The 27744-nt window shown below is 46.4% G+C and overlaps 1 protein-coding gene across 1 annotated transcript; it reads right to left on the reverse strand.

Moving 5' to 3' along the window:
• Positions 1–26764, reverse strand: LOC124717369 (cyclin-dependent kinase inhibitor 1C-like). The gene is made up of 5 exons (XM_047244205.1): positions 26700–26764; positions 7945–8229; positions 6076–6273; positions 3937–4110; positions 1–181 (listed from the first exon to the last, which is right to left on the reverse strand). The coding sequence occupies exons 1-4, from the start codon at positions 26709–26711 to the stop codon at positions 3979–3981; spliced, it is 627 nt and encodes a 208-aa protein (XP_047100161.1). The 5' UTR covers positions 26712–26764; the 3' UTR covers positions 1–181; positions 3937–3978.
• Between the last annotated feature and the right edge of the window lie 980 nt (positions 26765–27744).

Consider the following 27744-nt stretch of genomic DNA (forward strand, 5'->3'; position numbering starts at 1 on the left):
GCCTTGTACATTGCACAGTGACTTGAACCCATATGACGTATATGAAAGTATAAAAAACAATCGGAGTGCACGCTGGTTCTCGCACACACTTAAGTCCTGAGTGTGGGACAGGTGGCTCCTGCTTCCCCCACAGCCGTCTGTCGCCGCTAAGAACAGCCAGCAGAGGGGTGCGCCACGGACCCTGGAACACGGAACGCCGGCATCAAACAAAGGTCAAGCCAAATACACACTCTGTAAAATGAACATTAACAACAAAGAATGACGGCCAAACTTGAAGGACGCATGCGCGTAGAAAAAGCCAATACTCTATGTGATCGAAAGTATCCTCGCACAAATTAGTGGAAAGTAGCGCGCTGAGTCTTCCCCTTCGCCTTTTAGGGCGGGTTGAACCCTGCTGGGGGCACTTTCAGTGACGTGTCTCGGAGTGGGGGAGTGCCGCGCCATTTTTCCTCAAGAGCTCAAACGAGAGAAGATGGTGTCTTGAGCGAAGTCAACATTCTAACTCATCCTGCAGTTGTTTTACTGGGTTCAGGTTGGAACTCTGTGCAGGCCTATCCGTTTCAGGAATAATAGTGTCCACAAACCATTGCATTACACTTGTCATGGTGACTCAATCATCGCCTTCCAACTGCTCGTCTATTGTACGCACAATGTTGTAGTGGTCCACATTTAACGTTTTCTGGAGCACAATATGGAGACCACGAAAACCGCCCCCATACCGTAACACCACCCCCTCCGGACTTCACTGTAGGCACTAATCGTGTTGGCAGGCAACGTTCTACAACCATACTCCAAACTCAGACCATTCCTTCGGATTAGCGCAGAATATAGCATGATTCATTACTTCCAATTACTTTTTTTCGAGTCATCCACGGTCCACGTCCACCTCAAGCATCGCTTAGCTGTACAGAAATTTTTGGCCTATTAGGAGCTGCACGACAGTCGTATCTCATTTCAGCTTCCTACGCAGTCATTGTGCTAAATGGTCCGCTGGTAATTCTTGTGACAGAGAGGTACTGTCGAGCATTTGCAAAGGTTGGTTGTAAAAATATCGCTTGAGATCAGAGAACTGAATCACTTGAGGGTTCCAGTCACTATATGAGATCTGGTCTTGGTTCGTGTTTCCAAATCAGTATCACATCGTCAGCAATCAACCTGTGCAGCTTTGGAAGGGTTGAAATGTCCCTGATGGATCTGCACCCAGGTGATATCCAATTACTAGCCCTCTTCGGAGTTACTTAGCTCTCCTGACCAACCCGTCCTTCTGTTACTGTAACTCCGTTGACAACTCAATACCCACCGCCTCCTTTTACACTGGTGTGTCAGCCACTAGTGACACCTAGCGGTCAATATCACATTTCAATTGGGTGTCCGGATATTTTTGTCCAGATATTACGTAAAAGGTGGACATGTATTGAGATACCGTAAGTGCCGTATTAGATCTTATTTTCTCACGAAATGGCGAGATGACAGTGGTTCTTCACAACACAAAACCGTCAATATATTTAGTGTTAGTAATGAAGCTTTTCTTGGAGTCTAACGCGCACATGTTTCCCACCAAGAAGAATGACGTAAACAATACGAAACTTGACGACCTTTTTGGCAAAAAGCGAGAAGTGTTTGGTCTCAATAAGACTTCCATTACAGTTGCAAAAGGCTGAATTTAACGTATAAAACTAAGTTTGTTTTTACACTACATATAGCTTACATTCATGCTGGACGTTACCAACATTGGATGAACAGTGTGTTACGCTGTGCAGGATCTTAGGTCAATATTACTTATCACAGCTTCCAGTATTTTCACCCCCAAATCGGACATAGCCGCAAAAAAATTCCTGATCGCTGATGGAGACCGGTGCAACGAACAGGTAGTTCCGTCTGGATGGTGATGACGGAGTTCACGTAGGTGACCAGGAGATTAGTCTGAAGATGGAAGACTGCACATCCGAAACGCGTCAGTTTTAATGTGGTGAGATTATGAATATGATTAACATAAGTGTGGTAGAGGTGAAATATTATGTCTACTTCTCTTTCTCGTAATACAGGGTGTTACAAAAAGGTACGGCCAAACTTTCAGGAAACATTCCTCACACACAAATAAAGAAAAGATGTTATGTGGACATGTGTCCGGAAACGCTTAATTTCCATGTTAGAGCTCATTTTAGTTTCGTCAGTATGTACTGTACTTCCTCGATCCACCGCCAGTTGGCCCAATTGAAGGAAGGTAATGTTGACTTCGGTGCTTGTGTTGACATGCGACTAATTGCTCTACAGTACTAGCATCAAGCACATCAGTATGTAGCATCAACAGGTTAGTGTTCATCACGAACGTGGTTTTGCAGTCAGTGCAATGTTTACAAATACGGAGCTGGCAGATGCCCATTTGATGTATGGATTAGCACGGGGCAATAGCCGTGGCGCGGTACGTTTGTATCGAGACAGATTTCCAGAACAAAGGTGTCCCGACAGGAAGACGTTCGAAGCAATTGATCGGAGTCTTAGGGAGCGCGGAACATTCCAGCCTATGACTCGCGACTGGGGAAGACCTAGAACGACGAGGACACCTGCAATGGACGAGCCGGCCGCGGTGGTCTAGCGGTTCTAGGAGCGCAGTCTGGAACCGCGCGACTGCTACGGTCGCAGGTTCGAATCCTGCCTCGGGCATGGATGTGTGTGATGTCCTTACTTAGGTTTAAGTAGTTCTAAGTTCTAGGGGACTGATGACCACGGATGTTAAGTCCCATAGTGCTCAGAGCCATTTGAACCATTTTTTTGCAATGGACGAGGCAATTCTTCGTGCAGTTGACGATAACCCTAATGTCAGCGTCAGAGAAGTTGCTGCTGTACAAGGTAACGTTGACCACGTCACTGTATGGAGAGTGCTACGGGAGAACCAGTTGTTTCGGTACCACATACAGCGTGTGCAGGCACTATCAGCAGCTGACTGGCCTCCACGGGTATACTTCTGTGAATGGTTCATCCAACAATGTGTCAATCCTCATTTCAGTGCAAATGTTCTCTTTGCGTATAAGGCTTCATTCCAACGTGATCAAATTGTAAATTTTCACAATCAACATGTGTGGGCTGACGAGAATCCGCAAGTAATTGTGCAATCACGTCATCAACACAGATTTTCTGTGAACGTTTGGGCAGGTATTGTTGGTGATGTCTTGATTGGGCCCCATGTTCTTCCACCTACGCTCAATGGAGCACGTTATCATGATTTCATACGGGATACTCTACCTGTGCTGCTAGAACATGTGCCTTTACAAGTACGACACAACATGTGGTTCATGCACGATGGAGCTCCCGCACATTTCAGTCGAAGTGTTCGTACGCATCTCAACAACAGATTCGGTGACCGGTGGATTGGTAGAGGCGGACCAATTCCATGGCATCCACGCTCTCCTGACCTCAACCCTCTTGACTTTCATTTATGTGGGCATTTGAAAGCCCTTGTCTACGCAACCCCGGTACCAAATGTAGAGACTCTTCGTGCTCGTATTGTGGACAGCTGTGATACAATACGCCATTGTCCAGGGCTGCATCAGCGCATCAGGGATTCCATGCGACGGAGGGTGGATGCATGTATCTTCGCTAACGGAGGACATTTTGAAGATTTCCTGTAATAAAGTGTTTGAAGTCACGCTGGTACGTTCTGTTGCTGTGTGTTTCCATTCCACGATTAATGTGATTTGAAGAGAAGTAATAAAATGAGCTCTAACATGGAAAGTAAGCGTTTCCGGACACATGTGCACATAACATATTTTTCTTTCTTTGTGTGTGAGGAATGTTTCCTGAAAGTTTGACCGTACCTTTATGTAACACCCTGTATAACACCGAGTCAAGCAACTGAGTAGCGTCTAGTTCCTGGATGATGAAGGGCAGTTTTCCGTCCTCTGGTGAGGTGAGGTGCAGCAGCCCTGGAGGACTCACCTGAGAGGGTCTCGCGGCGAGAGGAGCAGCGCGGCTCGCCGCCTAGTGCCAGCCTCCCAGCTCGAACGTCTTCTCGAAGACGATGGGCTTCGGGACTGCGACGGGGACGGGGTGAGCCACGGGCACCGCCACTGGCTTGTGGATGAAGTAGGGGACCGGCTTCGCCACTGGCACCTGTGGGAAAAAAAGTCACCACGTCCGTCACGTACGGAAAACCCTCCACCACGCACTTACTTGGACAGCTGGTTCCTTAACAGAGCTTGCGACTCCCTGTAATTGACACAGATGTTCACCGAGACAACACCAGACTTCAATCAGCACAAATAGGTGGACTTTAATTCAGAGGTTGCAGGGAGTGGAAGAATAAGATCTAGCACAAACAATGGAAGCTGACGCATCGATAAAATATCTAGGAGAATGTATACCCAGCGATATAGAATAGAACGACCACATATAACTAATCGCAGGTGACACAGATGCCAGACCGAGATTCATTCCAGGGAACGCCAGGAAATGTAGTACTCCTGGAAAGGAAGCTAATAACCGTCGTTCGACCAATACTTAAATACTGCTCGATAGCCTTGGATCTATACCAGATACGACTGATAGAAAAAGACAGAGAAAATTGAAAGAAGAGCAGGGCGTTTAGTAAGCGTGAAAGCAGCACGGAAATTCTCAGCCAGCCGCAGTTGCAGAAGCCGCAAGAGAGGCGTTCTGCATCAAGGTGTGCCTTACGGTTAAAAGGTCCCCAGTTCGAGTCTCGGTCCAGCACATAGTTTTAATCTGCCAGGAAGCTTCATATCAGTGCACACTCCGCTGCAGAGTGAAAATTTCATTCTGGCACAAATATATCATTTCCTCCTAACTGCACCTCTAAAACACCATGAAGGGAAAAACTGAGAGCCATTCTGGCACAAATATATCATTTCCTCCTAACTGCACCTCTAAAACACCATGAAGGGAAAAACTGAGAGCTTCTATTTCACACGCAAGGCTAACGCAATGGCTCTTCCTGCGAGAGATGATGAGAGAGGAGAATTGTTACATTCTGGTAAAAGGCGAATAAGGGGAAGAATGCTGTTGTTCGATGTATATGAGCCTGTACCAGAAAAGGCATCCGAATTGAGGCACCAGTCTTTTGGAAACAGATATTTAATTACAGAAGCCATTTATGACTGGATCATTGTATTATGGGAAAGCGAGTTGTACAGAATACAACAGAAACAAAACTGGAGACCTTTAAAATGTTAAATTTCTACTATTAAGAATAGTTACAGGAATATATGACGCAAAAACTTTCCCCAAAAGGAGGAACTGACTAGTGACATACATCTCAAAACATCCAAGGAATAGTACCAGTGGTAGGGGAAGGAGCAGTTGAAGTGAAGAACGATATGATACAATAGCAAGAGAAGACGAGGAACGAAGTTCACAGAGAACCTATGTGGTATCAGAAGGTGGGACATTTTAGTGAGCTGTCAAGTCATACACGTAAAAGGTGTATAGGTGCTGGCAGGAAGAGTAGAGGGTAGAGGATGAAAAGGAGTTATCAAAGAAGCAAGGTCTAGTAGTCATGCAGTTGTGAAATGATAAGGCAGAATTTAAGGCGAGTGGTAGGAATCATTTTCCAACAATCTTCAATTATGTCCTATTCACAACTGTATGTCTACTACATCTATTATACTTGATAACTCCTTTTCATCTTCCACAATTACAGTTTTTTCCCTCTTCTCCACCAGCCAGCGGCCATACAACTCGTACGTGGGTGAAATGACAGCTCATTAATTGTCCCATCCTCTGCATGTCTACTACATCTATCACACCTGATAACTCCTTTGCATCTTCCACAGCTACAGCTTTTCCCCTCTACTCCACCGGCCAGCGGCCATACACCTCGTACATGGGTGAAATGACAGCTCATTAATTGTCCCATCTTCTGAATGTCTACTACATCTATCATGCATGATAACTCCTTTTCATCCTCCACAGCTACAGCTTTTGCCCTCTACACCTGCCAGCGGCCATACACCTCGTACGTCGGTGAAATGACAGCTCATTGATTGTCCCATCTTCTGTAGACTTCATTCCTCATCTACCCAGTCGGAGGACTGACGAGTACGTGTGAGGGAGGGTACTTACCGCTACAGGCTGAGGTACCGGCACTGGGTACGGCCTGTCCACGTGTACAGGGACTGGCCGGTCCACGGCGACTGGGTACGGCTTGGGTACGGCGACGGCGTACGGCTTGGGGACTGGTACAGCATATGGTGCTGGGACAGCCACAGGCACGTGCTTCTCCACGGTTACGGGGTACGGTGCTGGTACGGGAACTGGGACCTGTGCCACAAAAAGAAACACACATCGTCAACCCCTCTTCAGCATCACCGTGTCAGTTCATCTGCTTACGTTGACTTACAGGTCTGGTGGTAGTTGCTTGGGGTGCTAAATGAACGCACCAGATACATATCTACAATCTTGTGTCTCTATAACCTTTCATTTTTCACAGTCCATGCATTAAGAAAATTGCTCTACGTGCTATATGAGTGAAAAGTCAGAAACATAGAGTATGATGCATCACAGGTGTCTCAAAAGTGAAGCGTACTAATGCGATGAATTAACCTACTGGCATTAAGTAACACTGCATGCCCTGATTCCTAGGCATTGCCTACCAGGAACTCCCTCTTAAGTTTTTTGCTAAATGAGGTCTCCCCTGGACGCATTGCTAGTCTGATACCCCAGTAGGACAGGATATGGTGGAGAGTGTTTCATCCACACAATGCGGTTTGTCTTAGCAGCTATACTCAGTATACATACTAATTAATGTGTAGGGGATATATACTTGAACAAATTAAATTCACTACCTAATTCCCGAATATGATGCACTACTGCCCGCCTTCTATATCATCTACTGACAACAGCACCTTGGATGCAGTATGGAGGGGCATCTGATCATCACATTGCTGTCCCAGGTATTGTTTGCTTTATGAACCTTGGAGCTATCGCTTGTAAGTAAAATAGCTCATCCGTTGGCATGTCAGAACCAACAAGAGCAGTGCAGTAGTAGAACTACACCATGGCTTAACATGCTGCAGCCAGATTAATTTACAATTCCATTACGAAAGGCATACATTGTACTCATACAAATAAAAACAACATATTTCTGAAAGACCCTTAAATGTTATTAAAGCTCTGAAATAAACACATTTGTTGAATTATGATAGATGGATAGAAAATCGTAAGCGGTTAACAGTATGTGGATGAAGTTATGGGAGCAGCCTTACTTTTTCACTACCGTATTGGTGTTAATGGGCGCCATAACTACTCAAAAAGAGGAAACAGTCTTACTTTATAAGTACAGGTTTGGTGTTAACAGATACTGTAACCACTCAGAAAGCAAATGCACAACTGTATCCATGAAAGCAATTGGATACCAACTGGAAATAGACAGAAAATCGTTCAACATCTCGAGACATTTAAATGTGTTGATACATATTATCGAACAGTAGAAATGTCGAAAAAGAGGTTAGAGAACAAGCAGCAAAACCAAACAACGTGGCATGGTGTTTAAATACTGCAACTTGAAAGAAAACATCTAGAAAAATAATTAGACCAGTTACGATATACACAGTTGAGGCCATTTCTGAAACATCAGTAACTAGAAGTTTTTGGAAAGCTGGGAATTGAAAGTTCTGTGGAGGATTGCAAGGAAGACACTTAGAGATACAGAAGTGAAAGCATTAGAAAAGAAACTGGACTCGGTTAATGAGTGTGTGCATAAAAGAATGCGTGAATAGCACAGACACTTAGACGTGACTGATGAACAGGAGATTGCGAAAATCGTATGACATAAATCACTAAGGAATATAGGTTGCCCAAGGAAAAGAACTCAAGGTAGAACATAATGACGAAAATGCGCTTTAGCCTAAAAAGAAAGAAGGAAGAACAAACCGGAGCGGTGTGCTGCCAGAGTACATCATGGCGTGGATAATGTAGCATGTTGTGAGGTACCTGCTTGGTGATGGTGGTGTGCACAGAGACGCCGGGCTCGAACACAGCTGCTGAGAGAGGAGCTGGAAGGGCTGGACCAGCGGCAGCGACAGCGCCAGCTGGTGCCGCAACACCAGCCAGTGCTGAACCCACTCCATAGCCGCCCAGTGTTCCGTACTCCAGGGCGCCGAAGTCTCCCAGCCCGAAGAGGCCGCGCTTGTCGTGCCTCTTGCTCGCCACCTGTTGCTGCTGCTGCTGCTGCTGCTCCTCACACAGCACTGCGCCTGCTAGCGCCAGCACCACCACCTGTGAGGAAGGTCACTGCGTTACAAAAGCTCGGTGCTCATTCACAACCATCAGAGACTGATGAAGCTGGCTTCACCACTGTAAGCCCCTTACCTTTATATTGGCTGTATCGTCTAATGTTTCTGTTCCAGAAGCAAACTATGTTGCTTGACGACTGCTAAGGAACAACTGACACTTGCTGAGGAAAAACAATTAACAATTGCTACAGAACTTCCGATCAATAGCAAAAGGAAATGAAGTGAAGCTTGTGCACAAACGCAGGGTACACATTCGACAGATAATGCAGTACAGTGTTTGATGAAGCTTGTTGTCCATTGCAGATGAGCAGCTGGACGACTCAGAGGCAGTCAGTGTCACTTCTGTGGCCACAGTAATGGCTGTGTCCGAAAGTGTCGTCTCGCATTTAAAAAAGGCCACTGAATGTGGAAAATGAAAATGATCATATGGTGTCAGTGGACGGGAATTCCCAGGAGGGAAGTTCGGCAGCCAAGTGCAGGTCTTATTGAGTGCAACGTGACATTAGGAGAATTGTGCGTCGACAATGGGGATGAAATGATGATGGGGACAGCACAACACCCAGTCCCTAAGGGGAGAAAATCTCCCACCCCAGCGGGAATCAAACCCAGGCCCCCATACATGGCAATACAATAGACAGTCCAGCTAGTGGGGTGGACACTGAAGGTGGAAATGCTATGCAAAGCCATGTTGCTGGTCACAGACAGACCACCACACCGCAAGAGGATCGATACGCAGCTCTGGTGGCGAAAAGGAACAGACATCTCGTTCCTATGCAGATGGCTGTAAATCTTTCAACTGCTGCAAGAGTTACATGCATCCCGGTTTAACCACACCATCATTGACGAAATGTTCGTTGGTGTAGGTAGCCTGTTGGTTCGGGTCAGCAACAGTGACCTAGAGTGATATTTTCAGACGAACCCACAACACTGTGATATGTGATTTTGGCCACCAGTTAGTCTAATGAGAAAGGGGAACACTTTACACACTACAGAATGTTCACGAACATCATCGGTATGGGCTAGGCGTTATGGTGTTGGCATACATTATGCGCGCTATAACACTACCTTGGTGAACGCCGGATATTACTTCTGTTTTACTAAATGAATTTCCGTCTATTACTCCGAACTGTGACCTTTGTGACAGGAAATCACGAATCCAGTCGCACAACTGAGGCGATAATCCATGGGCACGCAGTTTGGTTAGACGACGCTTGTGAGGAACCGTGTCGAAAGCCTTCCAGAAATCTAAAAATATGGAATTAATTTGACATGCTGGTGGTGGAAAAACGTTTCACTGCCAGCAATTGGTTGGCAAGGTGAGAAGAGATCGTGGCATAAAGTTCATGATCAGCAGACTTTGCACCAGTGTCTTGATTTAAATACCAAACCTCTCTGCAATGTCTCATGAAGTGAGAGAATGTGACAGTTGATGGTGATCCTTCTGTTGGTTACGAGCGTTAACCTTGACGGCGCCCTTGGTGCTATTCGACAGAAGTAGGCTATGTGTCAGCACCGGGTTTCACCCTCTCCGTTCTTCTGTCATCATCATCATCATCATCATCGTCTTCATACAATACTAGACTCCAAAATCGTCACAATAGACGAGGAGCATAAACCTGTCGATCCTTCGCTAACATTTGCGGAGGGCAAGAGGCAATGCAAGGAACAATGGTAGAGGGAAAAGTCGATGGCTGAAGACCTAGAGGAAGTGCACCTTGTCTGTGGATGGACCTTTTTTCACATGTCTTGCAAACCATGGATGAAGGGTATCAGACCGATGCCATATTCCTTGACTTCCGCCGGAAAGCGTTTGACTCGGTGCCCCACTGCAGACTCCTAACTAAGGTACGAGCATATGGGATTGGTTCCCAAATATGTGAGTGGCTCGAAGACTTAAGTAATAGAACCTAATACGTTGTCGGCGATGGTGAGTGTTCATCGGAGGTGAGGGTATCGTCTGGAGTGCCCCAGGGAAGTGTGGTTTCCATCTACACAAATGATCTTTTGGGTAGGGTGGATAGCAATGTGCGGCTGTTTGCTGATGATACTGTGGTGTACGGGAAGGTGTCGTCGTTGAGTGACTGTAGGAGGATACAAGATGACTTGGACAGGATTTGTGATTGGTGTAAAGAATGGCAGCTAACTCTAAATATAGATAAATGTAAATTAATGCAGATGAATAGGAAAAAGAATCTCGTATTGTTTGAATACTCCATTAGTAGTGTAGCGCTTGACACAGTCACGTCTGTTAAATATTTGGGCGTAACATTGCAGAGCGATATGAAGTGGGACAAGCATCTAATGGTAGTTGTGGGGAAGGCTGATAGTCGTCTTCGGTTCGTTGGTAGAAGTTTGGGAAGATATGGTTCATCTGTAAAGCAGACTGCTTATAAAACACTAATACGAGCTATTCGTGAGTACTGCTCCAGCGTTTGAGATCCCTATCAGGTCGGATTGAGGGAGCACGTAGAAACAATTCAGAGGCGGGCTGCTAGATTTGTTACTGGTAGGTTCGATCATCACACGAGTGTTACGGAAATGCTTCAGGAACTCGGGTGGGAGTCTCTGGAGGAAAGGAGGCGTTCTTTTCGTGAATCGCTACTGAGGAAATTTAGAGAACCAGCTTTTGAGGCTGACTGCAGTACAATTTTACTGCCGCCAACTTATATTTCGCGGAAAGACCACAAAGATAAGATAATAGATATTAGGGCTCGAACAGAGGCATATAGGCAATTTTTCCCTCGTTCTGTTTGGGAGTGGAACAGGGAGAGAAGATGCTAGTTGTGGTACGAGGTACCCTCCGCCACGCACCGTATGGTGGATTGCGGAGTATGTATGTAGATGTAGATGAAGATCCTTACTAGGGTGGGCTTGCTGCGATAAATCGCCATGGCCAAGAACGAGCAAGCCATCAAGAGGCACACCACATGATGTCACCGCGTAGGGTTGGACCAGAGACGGACCAGATGTTCACCGATAGCCTAGCAATGGTCGGATACTGTCAGTGAGCTTTGAATTAGCCGTAGACACTACACACGATCGTTGCGTCATAAGCCGGTCGGTGTGGCCGAGCGATTCTAGCTGCTTCAGCCGGGAACCGCGCGACCACTACGGTCGCAGGATCCATTCCTGCTTCGGACATGGATGTATGTGATGTCCTTAGGTTAGTTAGGTTTAAGTAGTTCTAAGTTCTTAGGGGACTGATGACCTTAGATGTTAAGACCCATAGTGCCCAGAGCCATTTTTTCGTGGCTTCATATCGAATGCAGTGCAGCGCCGAGGCGGTGTGGACGCTGTCCAGCAGGTGGGAAAGCGCGCCGGGCCGCCTTTCCTCGTTTTCTTCCGCTGGCGAGGCATCAAGGCCCCGGCGTGTCCTTGCTTTCTCCAGCGAGCGTCCGGCCTCGAACCTGACTTACATCGGCGAGCGGCCGCCGGGAAAGGTGTTGCGTCACCGCCGCCTTTCATCCAGCACCAGCAGCAGCGGCCGCGCTGTTACGGAACAGGACGGATGAACCTGGCTGCCCACGAGTGCGATGACGCAACGGCGGCTGTGAGGTCGCTTTCCTCCTCAGTGCGTCCTCCAGGTCCACGTGTCTTTAGAGGAAGGTCACCGTGTAAATGCTTTCTGTACTTCTACTGCCCAGCAAGTGGAACAGGTGGAATGACGAGCAAGTAGGCGCTTCATCTGTTGTTGTTGTTGTGGTCTTCAGTCCTGAGACTGGTTTGATGCAGCTCTCCATGCTACCCTATCCTGTGCAAGCTCCTTAATCTCCCAGTACTTACAAGGGAACCTCCCCATCGTAACCCCCTCAGATTTAGTTATAAGTTGGCACAGTGGATAGGCCTTGAAAAACGGAGCACAGACCGATCGAGAAAACAGGAAGAAGTTGTGTGGAACTATGAAAAAAATAAGCAAAATAAACAAACTGAGTAGTCCATGCGCAAGATAAGCAACATCAATGAGAGTATGAACTCAGGAGCGCCGTGGTCCCGTGGTTAGCGTGAGCAGCTGTGAAACGACAGGTCCTTGGTTCAAGTCTTCCCTCGAGTGAAAACTTTAATTCTTTATTTTCAGACAATTGTTATCTGTCCGTCTATTATGTTTCATCACTTTTTTGGGAGTGATTATCGCTTCCACAAGAATATCTAAATCGGGCAAGGTAGAAGAATCTTTTTACCCAAGTGTACAAGTTAGGTGGGTCGACAACATATTCCTGTCATGTGACGCACATGCCGTCACCAGTGTCGAATAGAATATATCAGACGTGTTTTCCTGTGGAGAAATCAGCTGACCTATGACCTTGCGATCAAATGTTTTCGGTTCCCATTGGAGAGGCACGTCCTTTCGTCTATTAATCGCACGGTTTTGCGGTGCGATCGCAAAACACAAACACTAAACTTATTACAGTGAACAGAGACGTCAATGAACGAACGGACAGATCATAACTTTGCGAAAATAAAGAAAGTAAAACTTTTATTCGAGGCCATACTTGAACCAAGGACCTCTCGTTCCGCAGCTGCTCACGCTAACCACGGGACCACGACGCTCCTGAACTTATACTCTCCTTGATGTTGCGCATGGTCTACTCAGTTTGTATATTTTGCTTATTTTTTTCATAGTTCCACACAACTTCTTCCTGTTTTCTCGATTGATCTGTGTTCCGTTTTTCATGGCCTATCCACTGTGCCAACTTATAACTACATCTGAGGGGGGAGCGATGGGGAGCTTCCCTTGTTAGTGCAACCTACATCCTTCTGAATCTACTTAGTGTAGTCTTGGTCTCCCTCTACGATTTTTATCCTCCACGCTGCCCTCCAATGCTAAATTTGTGATCCCTTGATGCTTCAGAACAAGTCCTACCAACCGGTCCCTCCTCTTGTCACGTTTTACCAGAAACTCCTCTTTTCCCCAATTCTGTTCAATACCTCCTCACTAGTTATTTTATCTACCCATCTAATCTTCAGCATTCTTCTGCAGCACCACATTTCGAAAGCTTCTATTCTCTTCTTGTCCAAACTATTTATCGTCCATGTTTCACTTCCATACATGGCTACACTCCATAGACATACTTTCAGAAACGACTGCCTGACACTCGATGTTAACAAATTTCTTTTCTTCAAAAACGCTTTCCTTGCCATTGCCAGTCTATATTTTATATCCTCTCTACTTCGAGAATCATCAGTTATTTTGCTCCCCAAATAGCAAAACTCCTTTACTACTTTAAGTGCCTCATTTCCTAATCTAATTCCCTCAGCATCATCCGACATAATTCTAATACATTCCATTATCCTCGTTTTGCCTTTCTTGATGTTCATCTTATATCCTCCTTTCAAGACACTGTCCATTCCGTTGCTGTCTGTGAGAGAATTACAATGTCATCGGCGAACCTCAAAGTTTTCATTTCTTCCCCATAGATTTTAATACCTACTCCGAATTTTTCTTTTGTTTCCTTTACTGCTTGCTCAATATACAAACTGAATAACATCGGGAAGAGGCTACAACCCTGTCTCACTCCAACCCAACCACTGCTTCCCTTTCGCGCCCCTCGACTCTTATAACTGCCATCTGCTTTCTGTACAAATTGTAAATAGAATTTCGCTTCCTGTATTTCATCCCTGCCACCTTCAGAATGCGAAAGAGAGTATTCCAGTCAACATTGTCAAAAGCTTTCTCTAAGTCTACAAATGCTAGAAACGTAGGTTTGCCTTTCGTTAATCTATTTTCTAAGATAAGTCATAGGTTCAGTATTGCCCCACGTGTTTCAACATTTCTACGGAATCCAACTGATCTTCCCCGAGGTCGGCTTCTACCAGTTTTTCCGTTCGTCTGTAAAGAATTCGTGTTAGTATTTTGCAGCTGTGGCTTATTAAACTGACAGTTCGGTAATTTTCACATCTGTCAACCCCTGCTTTCTTTGGGATTGGATGTCTGAGGGTATTTCGCCTGTCTCGTACATCTTGCTCACCAGATGGCAGAGCTTTGTCAGGACTGGCTCTCCCAAGGCCGTCAGTACTTCCAATGGAATGTTGTCTACTCCTGGGGCCTTGTTTCGTCTGAGGTCTTTGTCAAATTCTTCACACAGTATCGTATCTCCCATTTCATCTACATCCTCTTCCATTTCCATAATATTGTCCTCAAGTACATCGCCCTGGTATAGTTCCTCTATATACTTCATCTACATCAACGTTATCTGGCGGCAGTATCGGATAACTCAAACACTTTTCAGTTGTTTATTGCAGACAAACTATAAAAGATAGAAACACGTTGCGCCTGTCAGTGGATAGACGAAGGTTCATAGTTTTGGCACAGCCACTCTGTTTATACCAATATGGCGACTACACTCATGCGATACGTCCAAATATTGTGTCGGCCCCATTTTTCCCGGCGTAGCGCAGCAACACGACCTCACATACACTCAATTAGTCGCCCATAATCCTCTGCAGAAATATTTATCCACGTTGCCTTCATAACCGCCCATAACTGCGAAAGTGTTGACAGTATAGGATTTTGTGCACGGACTGATCTCTCGATTCTGTACCATAAATGTTCCACGGGAAGCCAAATAATTCGTTCGAATTGTTCAGAATGTTCTTGAAACCAATCGGCCGCTGTGGCCGAGCGGTTCTAGGCGCTTCAGTCCGGAACCACGCGGCTGCTACGGTCGAAGGTCCGAATCCTACCTCGTACATGAATATGTGTGATGTCCTTAGGTTAGTCAGGTTTACGTAGTTCTAAGTCTAGGGGACTGATGACCCCAGAGGGAGTCCCATAGTGCTTAGAGCCATTTGAACCATTTTGAACCAATCGCGGTCTGCTGTGGCCTGGTGGCATGGTGCATTGTCATCCATAAAAACAAGTTCCATGAATGGCTGCAAATGGTCTCCGAGTAGTCGAACATAAACATTTCCAGTCAATGATCGGTTCAGTTGGACCAGAAGACCGAGTCAATTATGGCGTCTCCTCCAGCGAGCACACGATGTTGTTGACAACTTGGGACGATAGCTTCGTGGTGTCTGTGGCACACTCGAACCCCAGCATCAGCTCTTACCAACCGAAATCGGGACTCAGCTGCCAAGGGGACAGTTTCCCAGTCGTCTAGGCTCCAACCCATATGGTCGCGGGTCCAGGAGAGACGATGCAGGTGATGTCGTGCTTTTAGAGAAGGCATTCGCGTCGGTCGTCCCCTACCATAGCCCCTTAACGCCAAATTGTCCGCCCCCCAGTAGCTGAGTGGTCAGCGCGACAGAATGTCAATCCTACGGGCCTGGATTCGATTCCAGGCTGGGTCGGAGATTTTCTCCGCGCAGGGAGTGGGTGTTGCCCTAATCATCATCATTTCATCCCCATTGACGCGCAGGTCGCCGAAGTGGCGCCATATCGAAAGACTTCCACCGACCGCCGAACGGTCTACCCGACGGGAGGCCTTAGACACAAGACATTTACATTTTAACACCAAATTTCTCATCAACTTCCTAACCAACGCGTTATTCGTACGTCCCACAACGATTTCTGCGGTTATTTCAACCTGTGGTACTTGCCTATTAGCGCTGACACAACTGTACGCAGACGATGCTGCTCTCGGTTGTTAAGTGAAGACTGTCAGCTACTGCGTTGTCCGTTGTGAGAGGTACTGCGTGAAATCTGGTATCTCGGCACACTCTTGACACTGTGGGTCTCGGAATATTGAATTCACTAACTATTTTTGAAACGGGATGTCCTATGTGTTTAGCTAAAATCACCGTTTCACTTTTAAAGTCCGTTAATTTCCATCGTGCGGCCACAAACCTCTTGACATGAATCATCTGAGTACAAATCACAGCTCCAACTGCCCTTTTATACTTTGTGTACACGTTTGCTACAGCCATCTCTAGGTGTGCATGTCGCTGTCCCACGACATTTGTCAGTTCATTGTACACCTCAAGACAAGTCACTTTGTATGGTGGAACGTACACGAAGTCGATCCATTGTTCAAGTGCAGCGTCCATTTGCAGTCGATCCTGCAAGTGGCCACCACTGTGCAAGCAGATTTACAATTGGCATACAATATTCTTGCATATGCAAACGGAAGAGTACCTGACAGCCACGCACATTTCATGAAAATGTATAGCGTATCAGCGATCCGTTCACACGAAGCCTCTGAAAGTCCACAGGACGGGCAGGCCAGGAACATCAGCTTTCTCAAACAAGGGTGTGGCGTGTTCTGGAACGATGGCTACATATGAAGCGTTACAGTCTATGCAGCAGCTGTGTCCGGGAGACCGTAACAGAAAGTACTACTTTTGCATTTCAGTCCTCTGGGACACATTTTCCGAACGACTCTTCTTCTCGAACGAGTCGACGTTTCATCTATCGAGTAAACTAAACCGCCACAATGTACGAATTTTGGGAGTCATAAAATCCTGGCATCGTAGCCGAACATGAAACGCCATCCGTCAACGATGGCTTGGAAGAGGTGGACAACAACATCTTGCTCACTCCTTTGGGCCTCCCAGATCGCCAGACCTCACAAGACACCCCACACCTAGCGTCGACATTTGCACTGTTTTGCTGGTACGTTCAGTGCAGTGCAAGTACAAAGACAAAGGAGGGTAAGAAATCAAACGAAATGTAATTGGCCTCTAAAGAACCTGCGCTGATCACGAGTCCTTGATACCAAAAAATGCAGAACGACTTCCGAAATTTTGTTGATGGATTTCTGGTTCACCCAGTGTACATCATGAGAAGTAATGGCCATGTAACGCTGCCTTTGGTTAATCACCAAGCTACGAGAGACGTTCAATAAGTAATTTAACACATTTTTTTCTCCGCCAATTTCGGTTGGCAAAACGCTGAGTCTGGCATCTGTCACCATCCCAGCAAGGTGGCGCATATCTGTCCGATCTCTCGAATGCCTGTCGGCCGCACACGGCTGTGACGCCTGGAACGTGTGGACACTCTCATTCGAGGTGACCTCGCTGCTCAACTGGGCGTCTCTGTTACTGACACACCCGTCCACTAGTTGGGGGTGCTCAGAGGTGTATGCCTCGCCGCCTAATTGAAAACTGTAAGAAGCGACGAAGGAATTGTTTGCGCGTTACGAAGCTGATGGTGACAATTTTTCGTCGGACATCATGACAGGCGATGAAACTTGGGTTCATTACCTCGAACAGGAAACAAGACGGAAATCCGTGGAGTGGAGCCACCCCACCTCTCCTTGGATGAAAAATTTCATGGCGCACCTTCAGCAGGTGAAGTACTGGCGACGGTCATTCGGGGTTCTGAAAGGGTTATTCTGCTTGATGTCCTCCCTCGCTGTGCATCGAACAGCTCCGAAACATACTGTGCTACCCTCAGGAAAGACTTCATTGTGTTCCAAAAATACCAAACTCCTCCCGAATAGGTCATGAAGGCCCAACGGTACCGACCGGCCGCCGTGTCATCCCTAGCCCATAGGCATCACTGAGTGCGGATGTGGAGGGGTATGTGGTGAGCACACCGCACTCCCCGCCGTATGTCAGATTTCGAGACCGGACCCGCTACTCCTCAATCAAGTGACTCCTCAGTTTGCCTCACAAGGGCTGAGTGCACCCCGCTTGTCAACACCGCTCGACAACCGGAGGGTCACTCATCCAAGTGCTAGCCCAGACCGACAGCGCTTAATTTCGTTGATCTGACGGCAACCGGTGTTACCACTGCGCCAATGACGGCCTCAGTGTGTTAGTCGCCACAAAAATGAAAGCAAACTTCTCCTTCTCCGCGACAGTCCGTGGCGTCAGACAAGTCTGCGCACCCAAAGGGAGCTCACAAAACTTCCGTGGACTGTTCTTCTTCATCCACCCTGCAGCCCGGATGTCGCACCTTGCGACTTCCATCTATTTATTCCAATGAACGATGCACTGTGTGGGAAGCAATTCGTGAGTGATCCGGAGATTATTGAGCAAGTCGTTGGTGCCGACGTCGACCAGTAGAGTGGGGACACAGACCTTACCGACATGTAAACGGTAGCTTTATGAATGCTTGCGCTTTTGATTAAGCCGAGAAGCTACCCAATTAAGACGCTATTCGAGTGGAGGATCTGTCCGAACCGGTTGAGCTACTTAGGTTGTGTGGCTTCCGTGGTGAGCTCATTAGCCGAACAGAACCCGTCTCGCGTTCCCTCGCTGGATGCCTCGGTCGTATTAAGGCCCCTTCGTCGACCCGTCGGAGCAGAATGAAGACAGATATCAGCGCACGCGTTTCTGAAAACTTAACCTCTTTTTTCTTTCAAAGTCTGCGCTGTTGTTCCTCTTTCTGTCTTTGCCATTCCTCTTCAAAACGACAGTTTCGTCAGTTCCCACAAATTATAACCGATACAATTAGCTACACGAGCACAAAACGCAAAATTATATGTATATCGCAGGTGGCATCAGTCAATGAAATAGGCCTACGTTTATGCCAGTGGTAACGTTTCTTTTCTCGCCCACTAGTTTAACTGCTGTTTAAAATTCAAAGCAATGCCATTTAGAATCGTACGCTTAACAACCCACAGTTCTACCACTGTCTGTATATGCTGTCTCTCTCTCTCTCTTTGTATCTCTCTTTCACACACAGACGCACACACACACACACACACACACACACACACACTATTGCTCTGTCTCTCTCTGTCAGTCTCTCTCTCTCTCTCTCTCTCTCTCTCTCTCTCTCTCTCGAGGAATCTCCAAAACACTCCTTAATGAAGATAAGTGTATAGCAAACGTATCCAGATCAGATATTATGGGACTTAACGTAAGTTACACATTACTACCGCAGGTGAAGGAACTTTTATTGAATACTGTAGCACACTTCAAAGTGACGTAGGTGCCTGACACTGTTTTTCAACATAGTCACCATGTCTCTGCAGCTGCAATCGTTCAATTTCTCGACAACAGATATCGGCTGCTCGGTCACAGAAACATTTGAGAACCACTCTCTCAACGTCCTCATTTTCGGAAAATCTCCTTCCCCTCCCCTCCCCCCTCTCCGCCCCCCCTCCCCCAGACATTCTTTCCGCTTGCCGAAAAGATGGAAATCTTGTGGTAGAAAATATAGTGGATGCTTCCAAGCTTCCTGCCGAACACATTGAAGCAAAGCTTGTGTTGTGCTCGTCGTATGTGATGTTGCATTGTCGTGCTGGATAACAATGACTTTGTTTAATTTCCGACGCCTCATGTTCCATAAGTTTTGTCTAAAATTATCTCTCCCTCTCGCGTACTTCAGCTTTGCAGGCATTTCACTCTGTGACGCTGTGACGCACCCGTTATCCGTACCACAGTACAACTGTCTCCGCAGGAAACACGGAACACGTCCTGTCTTCTGACAATGCGACACTGTCGTTGCGCATTGGCGGGATATGATTTATGATGTCCCCACGTACGTACCAACAGATGATTATAGGGCAGTGAAATATAATACGAATACGTACCACCAATACATCAAGGCCACAATGATCACAATATCTTCACATATATTTCTATGTGCAGATACTGTGATAATTTTGGCCTTGATATGTCCCACTTCATTCCGATAGTTGCTTTTTCTCAGCGTTTAACAGTCTTCCTTTTTTCCTCTTTTTTTCAAATAACTACCAAGTCACAGCCACAAGCCAAAAAACTGTAGCCAGAAACTAAATATTTGTGTTCTATTGACTTGTAGGCACCACCGCCAATGAAGACTCGCAAGAGACGGGCTACAAACGATAGGAGTGTGTAATCTCTACGTCCAGGATAGCCAACTTCTATAAAACATTTTGAACTTTTCCCGTTTAGCTTGACCAAGTCATAGGAGTTACCTCTCATGCCATTTGCCGGCCTTTGTGGCACCTACATCATTGCAGATAGCCCTTTTAGTGTGTAAAATCCCTTTTCACATACCACCTAACGAAGCAGAAAACACAATTTATGGAAAACTGGCGTTTAGAACCTTTAGCATGATAGCCCTTCAATTAATGTAAGTTCCCTTGCGCGCTGGCTTGAAGCAAAGCAGCTGCTTTTCAGTGATATTTCTCCAAAGGCATCCTGACGCTGGACTGTCCAATGACGTCCCCGAATAGCGAATAGCAGTGAACGGCAGTTTTTGGCACACTGAAGAGAATGGCCACAAGTATGGTCGGAGCGTCGGTTCTGAACATTTCGGATGACGGTGCTCTGCAGCTTTCATACAATTGCTAAAGAATTTTTTAAAGTTTCTTTTTAAACTACGTACTCTGTCGAAAAACAATTGCAACACCAAGAAGGAGTTGTGCGACACAAATGAAAGTTGGTGGGCGAATTTCTACGTCTGAAAGATGATGTCTATTCAAATTTCGCGCCAGTAGCCAAAGAGACGCATATGTCCCACATATAAGAAAGGAGATAAGATGGAGTGTGGCAATTACAGAGGGACCACACTACTTAATTTGGGATATAAAATACTCTCTAATATACTATTCGACAGAACACTCCCAATCATACAGAGGGAGACGGGGCCGTACCAATGCGGATTCCTTCCTTGGAGGTCAACCATAGATCAAATATTCACTTTAAGACAAATCCTGGAAAAAACAAACGAATACGGAGTTGGCACGCATCACCTCTTTATAGATTTCAGCGGCTTATGATAGCATAAATAGAGAGCAGTTATATCAAGCTCTAGATGAACTGGGAATCTTGAGAAAGTTGGTAAGGCTGGTGAGAATGACAATGAGCGAAATACAAGGTAGTGTAAGAATAGGAGGAATGATGTCCAATACATTGAGTATTAAAAACGGAGTACGACAAGGGGATGCATTGGTATGCCTTCTCTTTAATGCCGCCCTGGAGAAGGTGATGAGAAACGCAAACCTTCTGAATAGGGGAACGATCTTCTATAAATAAGTGCAGATACTGGCCTACGTAGATGACATAGGTATAATAGCAATAACCCGAAAAGGAAGAGACATTTACAGCTCTCGAACAGGCTAGTAGGAACAGGGGGTTAATTATGAATGAACACAAAACAAAATATATGGCAGCTGGAAAAGCACATAGAGAAAATATGCCAAATGTAATAACAATGGGCAATTATACATTTGAGAGAGTTGAACATTTCAAGTATCTGGACTCGACAGTTACACATCTAAATGATAGCTCCTTTGAAATTAAGCAGAGATTAATACTGGCCAACAGAGTCTATTTTGCCGTAACAAGACTTCTATCCTCAAGGCTCCTGACTCGTACCACTAAATTAACTATGTATAAATCACTTACACGTCCAGTGCTTACATATGCCTCTGAAGCCTGGACATTAACAGCGAAAGATATTGAAACACTGGATGCATTTGAAAGAATTATCGGCCCGATCTGTGAAAGAGGAAGATGGAGGAGGGGATACAACCATGAGTTGTATAGCATATAAAAAGACCAACCCATCAGAAGGATAGTGAAATATTCCAGACTGAGGTGGGCGGGACATGTGGCTGGCATGAATGACACAGAAGTACCAAAAAGAATATTACAGGGAAAGCCAGGAGGGCAGAGAGGATGTGGTCGACCAAGAGCCAGATGGGAAGATGGGGTAATCGAAGATCTTAGGAAGATGGGCTAAAGAAACTGGAGAGTATTGGCAAAGGAGCGAGAGAGATGGAAGGAAATTGTAGAAGAGGCCAAGGCTCATCACGAGCTGTAGAGCCAAGAAAGAATAAGAAGCCAAAGAGACGCTAGTAGTGCTGCTATAAGGAAGCAGACGACGCTTGCTTTAAATACACGCTATAACTGTAGTGAGCGTTGTTTTACCTTTGAGACTGGACGTGGTGAGTTGATGGTGGTCACGAATGTCTTTAAAGCGACAAAGACGCGAATGTCAGCATCTCACTGTGTTCGAACGAGGGCGTCTAATAGGTCTACAAGAAGATGGATGTTCCCACCGCGATATTGTACAAATACTTGACAGGAATGTGGCACAGTGCATGATTGCTAGCAGCGGTGGTCACGGGAATGTCCGGTCGCAAGAAGATTGGGCTCCATAGGGCACGTGGCACTACTGAGAGGAAAGAGCATCGTGTCTGTACTGCATCTGCAGCAGCAGTTTGAGGAGCAGTTGGCATCGCAGTGGCACAACGAACTATTAGAAATCGATTACTTTCAGGGCAGCTTTGAGCCAGATGTCTTGTAGCATGGATTCCACTGGCCCAAAACCACCGCCATTTGTGACTTCATTGGTGTCAAGCGAGAGCCCATTGGAGGGTAATGTGAGGTCGGTTGCCTTTTTTGATGAAAGGTGGTTCTACCTCGGTGCCAGTGATGGCCGTGTGTTGGTTAGAAGAAGGGCCTCTAACCAACCCGTCTGCGTGCTAGACACACTGGGGTTATGGTCTGGTGTGCAGTTTCGAGTGACAGCAGGAGCACTCTCTTGGGTATCCCACACAACCTGACTGCAGAATTATACGTCAGCCTGGTGGTTCGAACTGTTGTGCTGTCATTCATGGGCAGCAATTTCCGACAGGATAACGCTCGCCCATATACCGCTGTTGTAACCCAATATGCTCTACAGTGTGCCGACATCTCGCCTTAGCCTCCAATCGAGCAGATATGGGACATAATCGGAGGACAACTTCAGCACCATCCACGTGTACATGCTTGCATTCTACACTCTGGCGATTGCACCCGTTATTAACGTAACGTCATTTCACATTTCCAATGGCTTATCTCTCGTCTACATTAATCTGTGATCTTGCAATGTTAATCACTTAAATGTATTCCCATAATTTCATTACACTACGTCAGCTATTTTTTGGGGTTGTGACTTTTTTCAGTCAGTGTATTTAAGTGGAGTACAAATTATTTACTACTCGAGCGCGTGTTCAATACTGTCCCATTTCCGTGAACGTTATACAGACCCATTCACATCGAAGTTAGTGTTATGTGTACTGTCTAGGTGAACCATCACAGTTACTTTAGTCAGGGGAAAGCCTGAAAAAAATGACCATGTAAATGCTCGAGGTACAACTAACAATTAATGCTAGCTTCAATAGAACATCAGTTGTATTGAATACTTGTGATATGGTGCTCCACGTTGGCACAGGTCCCGCGTCCAAACGGTAAACATGCAACTCAGCCATACCGTGGGCACTCGACACACTCGGTCCTCACGCCACAAGTGGGCTATCGGGACCGTCCGACCGCCGTGTCATCCTCAGAGGAGGATGCGGATAGGAGGGGCGTGTGGTCAGCACACCGCTCTCCCGGTCGTTATAATGATTTTCTTTGACCGGAGCCGCTACTATTCGGTCGAGTAGCTCCTCAATTGGCATCACGACGCTGAGTGCACCCCGAAAAATGGCAACAGCGCACGGCGGCCGGATGGTCACCCATCCAAGTGCCGGCCACGCCCGACAGCGTTTAACATCGGTGATCTGACGGGAACCGGTGTATCCACGGCGGCAAGGCCGTTGCCTCATGCGACACAGACACTGAAATATTTTCTGTAAACAGTACTGTACAGCTTCGCCATTTTAGTGAACAGGGTCCTGGAGCCACCGAAATTTGACGTAATTTGGCGATTTGTATTTTTTCACAGGCCTCAAGTTTCGGTCAAGTGGCCATCTTCAAGTCATAGATTCAGGGGGTATCAAGGTAAAGGAAGGATTCCTGCGCCAGATACATAACTTTTTCTTTGGCTACAGAGTCTGCGACACACAAACGCATGCTGCAGTTAGTAACAGATACGTATTTGACGCCAAAGATCCTTCCTTCAGTTCTTCATAGAGTCTCATCTCGCGACTTGAAGATGGCAGGTAAATATGCATTATAATAGCGTTCGTTGGTTCAGTTATGCCATTCTCCAAAAGTCACTACAGTCCTTGGGAGATGTCCAAAGTAGATCGCTGTTTTTCTAAATCCCTGTTTTTAATGTTTTCAAACGAGACAGCATTGTCCTCAAAATAATTCTATTCAAAATTATACTGCCCGTTGAAGCCAATGATTCATCTGTTTTTGGCCATGATGTCAAAGTTTTCTGGGCAGTTACACTACTCGGAGTATAACACTCCCTGAGTGTTCGGGACTCGTCCATCCTTCTAAATATGGTTATTGTTTTCATCTTTTGGTCTCCCTCAACGTGTTTATTCCCTCCCCTCCCCCAATTCCCTCCAGTACTAAATTCTTGATTTGCTGATGTCCCAGAATGTGCGCTATCAACCGATCCCTGCTTCTAGTCACGTTAAACCACAAATTTCTCTTCCCCACCCATTCTACTCAGTACCTCCCCATTAGTTATTTGGTCTACCAATCTAATCTTCAGCATTCTTCTATATCACCACATTTCAAAAGCTTTAGCTCTCTTCTTGTCTAAATTGTTTAAAATCTACGTTTCACTTCCATACATGGCTGCAATCCATTCAAATACTTTCAAAAAAAATCCTATCACTTAAATCTATATCCGATTTTAGAATTTTCTCTGCCTTAGAAACTCTCTCCTTGCCCTTGCTTTCTGCATTGTATTTCCTCTCTACTTCGGCCACAATCAGTTACTTTTACTGCCCTAATAAGAAAATCCATGTACTACTTCAAGTGGCACGTTTCCTAATCTAATTCTTTCGGTATCTCCTCCTGACTTAATTCGACTACATTCCATTATCCTTGTTTTGCTTCTGCTGATGTTCATCTTATATCCTCGTTTCAACACATTGTCCATTTCGTTCAACTGCCCTTCCAAGTCCTGCTGATACTGATACAAAAATCAAAAAAGAGGGAGAAAACTAACAGAAGTGAAATCGATAGCTAACCGGCCGACACGCTGTAGTAGGAAAGGATGAGTTAAATGAGAATGTATACCCATAAAATACATCGTAACCTGTTAAAATCATGAGCTGGAACCGGCAGCACATGTTCCGCACAAGAGCTACCGTACTGAATGCAAGCGTTCGGATGCTGCTCCGTGTACATTTACACGACGTCTCCAGCGAAACAAGAGCCTCTCTCGTAGCACCAGCGTACGACAACCACATAAAGGCCTTCCACATAGAGATCTTCCCCAGTGCTTTTTAATGATGTGCGGGATACATTGACATTCTCCGAGATCTTGCCCATTATTTTGAAGGACGGGCAGCTATCTATTTGTTTTGTAACTAGGCACTGCCTCTACTTTTTATTTCTTTTGTTTCATCTTTCGTTCTCTGCGTTTAGAGAACCATTATCAAGGAATCAGTCCGACCTTCAACCAAACGGTGGTAAATGCCGGATTCCAGCTTCACTGTTTCGCTGATGGGAGAAATGATTGCTCTACATCGGTGCTCCTACCAAGATTGCAGTTGAAACTTCCTGGCAGATTAAAACTGTGTGCCGGAACGAGACTCGAACTGGGGACCTAATCCTTTCGCAGGCAAGTGCTCTACCAACTGAGCTACCCAAGCACGACTCACACCTATCCTCACAGCTTTACTTCTGCCAGTACCTCGTCTCCTACCTTCCAAACTTTACAGAAGCTCTCCTGCGAACCTTGCAGAACTAGCACTCCTGAAAGAAAGGATACTGCGGAGACATGGCTTAGCCACAGCCTGGGTGATGTTTCCAGAATGAGATTTTCACTCTGCAGCGGAGTGTGCGCTGATATGAAACTTCCTGGCAGATTAAAACGATGTGCCGGACCGAGACTCGAACACGGTACCTTTGCCATTCGCGGGTAAGTGCTCTACCAACTGAGCTGCCCAAGCACGACTCACGCCCCGTCCTCACAGCTTTACTTCTACCAGTACCTCGTCTCCTACCTTCCAAACTTTACAGTAGCTCTCCTGCCAACCTTGGAGAACTAGCACTCCTCAAGAAAGGATATTGCGGAGATATGGCTTAGCCACAGCCTGGGGAATGTTTCCAGAATGAGATTTTCGCTCTGCAGCAGAGTGTGCGCTGATATGAAACTTCCTGACAGATTAAAACTGTGTGCCGGACCGAGACTCGAACTCGGGACCTATGCCATTCGCGGGTAAGTGCTCTACCAACTGAGCTGCCCAAGCACGACTCACGCCCCGTCCTCACAGCTTTACTTCTGCCAGTATCTCGTCTCCTACCTTCCAAACTTTACAGAAGCTCTCCTGCGAACCTTGCAGAACTAGCACTCCTCAAGAAAGGATATTGCGGAGAAATTGGCTTAGCCACAGTCTGGGGGATGTTTCCAGAATGAGACTTTCACTCTGTAGCAGAGTGGGCGCTGATATGAAACTTCCTGACAGATTAAAACTGTGTGCCCGACCGAGACTCGAACTCGGGACCGAGTTCGAGACTCGGTCCGGCACACAGTTTTAATCTGCCAGGAAGTTTCATATCATCGCAAACTCCGCTGCAGAGTGAAAATCTCATTCTGGAAAGTTTGTAGTTGCAAGAACGAAAGATTACGCTGCCCTGTCCGGAGATGAGACGATACGAAGTTTTTATTATTATTATTATTATTATTATTTATTTTTTAAAGCACCGCGATGTTTTGTACGCTTCTTCATTACTTACCAAGAGCTTCATGTCGAGATGTGTGAGAGGGTAGGTTGCGTGGAAGCAGGAGAAGCCGCGGCGAAGAGCGCACTATGCCCATAGCGGTCTCGGCCCGCCTTATATATACCGCACTAGCAGCGCAAAACTGCTGCCGGCCCCACCACGGCTCCAAAACACTTTCTCCGGCCGGACAGCACGGCGCCTCGCCGGCGTCCAGGCCGCCGTGGACAGTCCACGGTCCCCCCTAACCCCCTCACTCACCCATCCCACCATCCCACCAGCGTTACCTCCTGAGGCCGCAGGAGTCTCACACAAAGCACCCTCCGCCACTCACCGCTTACGACAGAGGCCATAATGAGAGCGCGTTCCACTGGCACGCTGCCCGAACGCAAGGACGGACGCGACCTGCTGCGTCACCCACTCGGAGGAATTCGTTTCGCCCTTGTTTTCATTCTCAAGTCTTCCTGGCCCTTCACCGAGTTTTTTGTGGACAAAGCTCAGAAGCGTTGGTCTTCTCTCCAAAACAATATTACGTTCAAAGAACAGACGAAAGCTCTGAAAGGCTCCTCCCGTGGCGTCCCTCTTTCAACGTGCGTTTGCTCCTGTGCCCCTTGCGCCTGGTCGCCATGCGTTCAAATGGTTCAAATGGCTCTGAGCACTACGGGACTTAACATCAACTACGCTGGGGCACTACTGATGATCCCGTAGTCTCTTATGAACACTCACCACCGACGACAACATCCTGGGTTCTACAACTTAAGAAGTCTTCTACCCACTCGCCATCTGTGAACTTATTCCATATGCTCATACTTTCATTAACAGCCTGCAATGGGGCACCGTGTCAAACGCTTTCCGTAAATGTGGAGTTTTCCTGTTCCGCTTCGTCCATATTTCGCAGTACATCAGGAGAAAAGTCCAAGCTGAGTTTCGCATGAACGATGGTTACTAAAACCGTGCTGATTCATGGAGATAAGCTTCTCAGTCTCTGCAGCAAACCGATGTTAGGCATATTGGTCTGTAATTTTGAGGATCCGTTCTCCTACCTTTCTTATATACGGGAGTC

Source organism: Schistocerca piceifrons, chromosome 9 (assembly GCF_021461385.2).
Source record: "Schistocerca piceifrons isolate TAMUIC-IGC-003096 chromosome 9, iqSchPice1.1, whole genome shotgun sequence".
Classification (NCBI taxonomy): domain Eukaryota; kingdom Metazoa; phylum Arthropoda; class Insecta; order Orthoptera; family Acrididae; genus Schistocerca; species Schistocerca piceifrons.

What these genes read in the sequence shown, in the direction of transcription:
- LOC124717369 (XM_047244205.1), bottom strand. An exon ending in ACACCACCATCACCAAGCAG is followed by an intron (nt 6,274 to 7,944) that starts GTACCTCACAAC and finishes TTTGTGGCACAG; the next exon opens with GTCCCAGTTCCCGTACCAGC. An exon ending in CGGTACCTCAGCCTGTAGCG is followed by an intron (nt 4,111 to 6,075) that starts GTAAGTACCCTC and finishes TTTTTCCCACAG; the next exon opens with GTGCCAGTGGCGAAGCCGGT.